This window comes from Varanus komodoensis, unplaced genomic scaffold (genome assembly GCF_004798865.1).
Source record: "Varanus komodoensis strain SLA01 unplaced genomic scaffold, ASM479886v1 scaffold125, whole genome shotgun sequence".
In the NCBI taxonomy this organism is placed as follows: domain Eukaryota; kingdom Metazoa; phylum Chordata; class Lepidosauria; order Squamata; family Varanidae; genus Varanus; species Varanus komodoensis.
The window spans coordinates 277940-284693 of record NW_025335360.1 but is presented as its reverse complement, the minus strand read 5'-3'; the positions used below and the strand labels follow the sequence as shown (position 1 = coordinate 284693).

General features: G+C 47.5%; 1 protein-coding gene across 2 annotated transcripts in view; it reads left to right on the top strand.

Moving 5' to 3' along the window:
* Window positions 1-1280: 1280 nt before the first annotated feature.
* EIF2B5 (eukaryotic translation initiation factor 2B subunit epsilon) overlaps window positions 1281-6754 on the top strand; it is a 30384-nt gene continuing 24910 nt past the window's right edge. The window contains exon 1 of one of the 2 annotated variants that reach the window (XM_044422312.1): window positions 1281-1438. In XM_044422312.1, the coding sequence (XP_044278247.1) occupies window positions 1283-1438 (156 nt within the window). In that variant the 5' untranslated portion in view covers window positions 1281-1282. Of the gene's footprint in view, window positions 1439-1599; window positions 3232-6754 lie in introns of those variants that run through there. The other variant, XM_044422314.1, reaches the window with a different exon arrangement.

Here is a 6754-nt window from a genome sequence, read left to right as displayed (position 1 = left end):
ATTATTTCTAAACTCACATTTATGAGAGTAAATTTGCATGGGCGCATTTGCTGCATTCTCTTTGGACCAGTTTTGTGAGGTACAAGTGGCCACCCTACCATGACAGATGGGGGGCATGATTCTGAAATTCCGTGGAATTGGCGCCAGTGTGATGCATGACATAATCTCGTGTCTGGCGCTGGAAATGCGTTTTGGAGCCGAGACGCACAGGCAGAGATGCGAGCCTCCGGGAGAGCAGGAGCTCCCTCTGGTGGCCAGCAGGTGAATTACCGGTGATCGATCCAGGTGGGTAACGGACCCATTAATAATAGTCAGAAAATTCTTCCTGATGGTCAGCCTGAACTTTTCTGGAATTTGTCCTGCGCTTTGGGATGACCGAGAAGAGATCCTGGCCTTCCTCTTTGTGACAGCCTCTCAAGGATTTGCAGCATGCTATCGTATCTCTTCTCAGTCTTCTCTTCCGTAGGCTAAACATGACCAGTTCTTTCCATCTCTCCTCAGAGGGCTTTGTTTCCTGTCCCCAGATCATCACGGCTGCCCTCCTTTGAACCCCTTTCCAGCTTGTCTGCATCTTTCTTGGAGCGTGGTGCCCAGAACTAAGCAGTGCTGAGTGAAGGGAACTAGTACTTTGCTGGATTTGGAAGCGATACTTCTCTTAATGCAACTCAAAATAGCATTTACCCTTAATTTGGATCAAATCGTGTTGGACTAGAGACCTGGAGGATCTGGGTTCTAGTCCCCACTTGGCCATGCAGCTCACCTGGATGACTTTGGTCCAGTCATTCACTCTCAGCCCAACCTACCTCACAGGGTTGTTGTGGTGAGGGTGAAGTGGAGCTGTGCAAGCCTTCTTGGGCTCTTCAGAGAGAAAGGAACGTTGGCTGTAAATGCAATGCAAAAATACAAATAATAAACTCCAGTCCTCGCTACACAGGAATGCTTTCAAATAAAAGTAAAATCAATAGTTTGCAATGAGTGAATAGAAGCAAAACATATAAATGAAACGAAAAGCAAAAATAACTAACATTATTCACATACACGGACAAAACTGAAAATATAAATAAAATATGAACGACAGTACAAGTGCAAGGACGTCAGAGTAAGAATGCGATTCGACGGAGGAGCCCGCGGAACGACGCCGCCGCTCAGCCGGGGTCTGCGCGCTCCGCTCAGGTTTGGCCCCTCGGCGGCGCCGTCGCCCCACCTCTCCCCCGGAAGCGGAAGTGGCGCGCCGCGAGGCCGCGTGCGCGCGCGCGCGCGAGAGAGGCGAGCGTGAAAGAAGATGGCGGCTCGCGGCGCCCAGGAGAAGCGTGGCGCCGGGTCCGGCGGCTCCCGCGGGTCCGGGCCCCAGGAGGAGCCGCCTCCGCCGCTCCAGGCCGTGCTGGTGGCCGACAGCTTCAACCGCCGCTTCTTCCCCATCTCCAAGGACCGCCCTCGGGTGAGCGACGGGCAGGCGGCGGAGGGCAAGCCGGCAGCTGCCGCCCAGGGCCGCCTTCCCCGCTGTCCACGATTCCTCCTCCCCCGCCGGGCAGGCCTCGCCGGCCCCCGGGGGCTGCCGCGCTTCCGCGGAAGGCGCGTCCCTCCGGCCGAGAAGGGGCTCGTTCCTTCTGGCAGCGTTGGGAAGCCATCCTGGTCTTCCCAGGCGCTTCTTCGGTGCTTGCCTCCAGTTAGGGCGGCCTGGGTATTTTGCCCCGAAGGCCTCCGTGGTGCGCATGTTTAGGCAGAGAAGAAGGCTGGGCCGTGCTGGGAGCTGCAGGGCCTTTTTTGTCCTGCCTAAACACGCCTAGGATTGCGGCTTAGATGGAGCACCTGACAACGTCGGCCTGTTAATATTTACATCCTACTATTCGCTCCCTCGTTCTGCAAGGAACCTAAGACTTCCCTCTTTGCTATTTTGTTTTCACAACAGCTTTGTTACCTACCAATGGCTATCGCTTGTACTGTGGTGCATCAAGGGCTATTGCCCACAGTGGTTATGTGGATCACCCAAGGTTATCTATAAGTATTGCTTGTCTGTGTAACTGTATCTTTTGCAAGAAACTCTGGGTAATTTACATTTTATTCTCACATCTCTGTGAGGTAGGTTTGACAGAAGTACTCGCTTGTCTTGCTAAGGTTGTGAGTATCTGATCTGCCAGCTGTCCCTGGACTGCAGCTCCGATTATCACTCACTGCTGGGTGTGTTTGCTTGTGGTGATAGGCATTGCAGTCCAGCAGCATCTGGATCCAAACTGATGGATTCAGCATCCATCAGTTTAAGCTGGCATAACCTCTGGTGAGCAATGATAGGAACTGCAGTCCAGGAACAACTGGAGGTCCAGACACTCCCCATGTGGTGTAACCCAACTCTCTATTTTCACTGCCACTCTTCAGGAACGTAGGAAGGTTCTTTATGCCAGAGCAGACCATTGGGCCAGCTGTCCCACTGTCATCCAGTCTGACTGGCAGAGGCTGTCTAGGGTCATGGGCAGGGTTCTTTCCTGGCACCTTTGTGTTGGAGATACTAGTGTTTGCATGCAGGCACCCTCTGCTACTAAATTACGTTTTCTACCTAAGGAAACAGGAAAAACTAGCAAAATACATGTTTGGTGTAACTTGAGTTTCCCTCTTCTCCAGTCATGTTCTCTTCAAACTCCAGTTTCTCAGCTAATTGCACCATGGCTTCAGTGCTCTTCTCCTTAAGTTCCTTATTTTCTGGAGCCTCTTCCCAGTCCTCAACCTGCCCTGCAATGATATTCTTCAAGCCACCGCAGCCCAACTAGACTGATAGCTTGTGTTTTTCTTATGCAAGCTGCAGCACTGACATTCTGAGAGCATCTTTCCCCAAGTGCTCAGAATGTATGAAAACATTCTGCATGGTTACATTGGCTCAACTGATCAGTGACGGGGGGGGGGGGGGGGTTTGCAGATAAATTTGCAGCACAATATAGATATTTGTATTTTTCCATTCATCAGCGTAAGAAAAAAGTTTTTTATTTCATTTGCCTTGCTGTTAGCAATGAGAAGCTTAGCCTCTTCAATGCGTATAAATTAAGTATCTACCTTCTTGTGGACAGAGGCACTCTGTTTTTGACAACTTAGAGGCAAGAAAATGAATACACGTTTTTCTCCTTGCTGCATCTTCATGTTGGGAAAGGTTTCATCTGTCTGCTTAAATTGCTGGAAGAAAGACAGCTGTTAGAACAAGAGATCCTTTTCATGTGGGTAGAAAAGCATGACTGACTTGCTCTGGTGAGTGTATTGTTGTTAATATTTTTACTGGCTCTATTCCTATGTCTTCAAGATTGCCTTCATATGCAGAAACTGAACAGGAAATTCAAGTCTTTTGGTCTAATTATTTTTTTGTGTTTGCTACTATGTTGAAGGCCTCTGGAATATTGAGGAATTACTGCCAGTTGGAGTAGACCAGCCTTTTTTAACCTGGGAATCTCCAGATGTTTTTGACTGCACCACACCATTGCCATTGGCCATGCTAGCTGAGGCTGATGGGAATTGAAATCCAAAATATCTAGCAGGCACCAGTTTGGGGAGGGCTGGAATGGAATGTTACTGCAGACTAGATGGATCAGTGATCTCCATGTAAAGTACCTTCATTTGTTCAAAGCACAGGAGCTGTGCCTGATTGTTATTGTACTTCTTTTTTAATGGACCTTTATTTTAGTAAGATTCTGAACTTGGTTGTCCTGCTTGCATGCTCAGTATTCTGCCAGTTGTAGTTTTTACTGTAGTTATTGCAATTACTTAGATTCTGTATTGGATTCACTTGCTCACCTGCCTAGGATTCCTTATTCCCTGCATCTGGTGAATGCAAAGCTTGATTAAATCCTCTTTCCTTAATCAGAATATTAGTTTGCATCTTTTAAAATATGGAGAGTAGTGTTCACTGAAGGAGAATGATTTGTATTGAGGCTTAACCCCAAAGGTAGTAATTCCAGTGCACCTTGAACAGCACGCCTTGCTTTGGAATTAATGGCTGGTCTAAGAGATGTTTCACCCTTTAATCTTGTATTTTATAAGCAAGGAAAATGCTCCTGTATTCAGGGAATGCTTGCATTCTGCGTTGTTGCTAGTAAACAGGTTTTTCAGGGTACTCATCTTACAGCCAGTTGCTTACCTGCACAGGGTTAATCGCTGGTGCAGTTGTTCTGTTTATAGCTGACAAAAGCTTCTTATTAAGAACATTATTACTTTGTGAAAATAGTTGCTATGTCCAGTCAAAGCTCAGAAGAAGCTTTACAACAGCAGGAGCATGATTTAGCTGTCCTCTTGGTCGGTGTGAGAATTTGCCACAATTGGGGCTTGACTAGTGTGACAGCCTGGCGAGCCTGTGGCAGGTGCAACTGCTGTTTTGAAAATGCAAGCCCCATTTGGGGCTGGTTGTGTCATTCAAACGTGGGAAGCATGGCTTATGTGAGGGTTAACCATACGATGGGTTATGAGGGGCTGCAGGAGTAGCTTGGCACCCATGGGCACTGTGGTTCATCTCGGGTCTGAACTCAGCCAGCTGTCGGGAAAGGGCATTTTACTCAGTTGGACCCGATGGTCTTCTTGGCCCCTTCCAACTCTACTTTTCTATGATATGATTCTTCCCTATAGATAGACGTTATAAGTAGTGATGACATTACAAGCCACGGGAAGACTTTTAGGCAGTGTGTATTTGTATTGCACGCCTGTTTTTGAATGAATACTTCCCATTTTTAGGTGTACCTTATGGATGATTGGTTAAGGAAATAAAGAATAAAGAGACAGAAAGACTCACTGTGTGATGGCAGTTTCAGTGACAGAAGCCATGTTGGAGAGGCAGAGATTAATTAGAGAAGTGCCAAATGGCTGTCAGGGAATCATTGGGAAGTGTGATTACATTTGTGGGGGTTGATGGATGCTAGAACAGTGTCAAACAGGAACCTCCAGGAACCTGAATTTAGAGGAGCTGGGTTGGAAGCAACATAGTGGTGCCACTTCTGAGAAGGTCCAGGTCTTCATGCTCGTGGGGAGCAGGCGAGCATGGGAGGGCATGCATATCATCACATTACTGAGTTCAGGCCCTTAAGGGTTTTAAAAGTGGCAACTAGTAGTTTAAATTGTTTCCAGAAGCTACCTTGGAACTGTAATTAACCCCAAATGGTGTAATGTTAAAAAGGTACAATCCCCCAAAGCCTAGCTAACGTCAGGCAGGATGCATTAATTGTTAACTTCAGGTGGTGGTAGCATGCATTTCAGCTGTCCAGACCCTCTTGTGTCTCGAACTTTAATGTGGGAGATTTCCTTCAGGACTCTCAGTCATTCTACATTGAAGAAAAATAAACCACAAATCCAGGCTTAGGTTGATAAAGGAGCCATCTGTTTAGTGGTTGGCATTCCAGATGCTGTTTAATTTGTTGATGTAGGTGCTACTGTTGTGGGTGTCTGGGAGAAAGATGCGTTGGTGTATGAAAGAAAGAGAGATAGCAAGAGAGTACATCTGGAATCTGAGTCTGTGTTGGCCTGGGAAGAGGTGGCCAGATGTGAAGACCCTCCACCCCCAAGTTCAGCAAGAGGACAGAGGGAAATAAAAAGGTAGTGGCAGCAGGGAATATGATACTATATTTCCTGTGCTTCTTGGGAATGAAAAGCTAGGCTTAGATTTAAAGGAAAGCAGTAGCCCAGGTTTCTAGGAAAAGTTTCCCTGGTTCACCCGTCTAGACATGATGGAATGGAGCCCTTAGGAATGGAATGCATGTGGTTCTCAGTTGGTTTATATGCATTAATGATTCCAGTGGGTTGGACTGTGAGGAAAAGTAAATCACAAATCCAGACTGTTGAATGTTTTTTTTTAAAAAATGTTCAGTTTCAGCAAGTCTTTTTGGATGCTTTGTGCTCATTAACTTGCTAAAATATGTCTGTTGTGGGGTGCCTTTCTGAGAGAGAGAGAGAGAGCGCGCGCACGAGCGAGCGGAGCAAGCATAGCTGCCTTACTTCTCTCGTGCATTGAAATGGTTGGTGTGGCAAGAGAGCATTTTTGCACTCTGAAATTTGAGGTCTTGGCAGCCTGAGAGCATTGACTGCTTTACTGTTGCCTGATACTGCCTTTGGCAACTGCTTGGATGTGCAGGACAGGCATAACCACGTATGTCTGGACTGGCTGAGAACAAAACAAGTGCTGTTCCTGTATTCATCACGTGCAGCTGGAGCGTAAGCTTCTGATCATGCAAATGAAGGTGGGTTCACGGGTGGCTGCACCATCCGTTAAACATCCTGTAACAAGGCACTGGAACATGACACAGCACAGCGTTGTGCCAGCGATGCGTTTCGCACCGGGGTGTTTAGGTGTTTTGTGGTATGCCCAGATGAAGCAGGAGGAATGGTAAAGCAGGAGGAGTTGCATTTCAGTGCAATTCTGTACATTGTCCTTTGGGAGGAGTTCCCATTGAGTTAAATCTGAGCATGTTTGCAATCCCTTTTAAATCAATAGTTATCAATTATACAAGCCTTATATTGCGATTTATATCCTGCCTTTTTCCTACAAAGGGCTCAAGGCAGCTTACATCCCCTCCTCCGTCTTATCCCCACAACAACAACCCTGGGAGGTAGGTTGGGCTGAGAGTCTGTGACTGGCCCAAACAGGCTCCATGGCCGAGCGGGGACTCGAACCCGGATCGCCTGAGTCCCAGTCCCATGCTCTTCACCACCACACCACACTGGCTCCATGTTGGACCGTAACCCCCTTCATGCCCAGGCAGCACTGCAATACATTTATTAAGCCAGCTGAGAGATC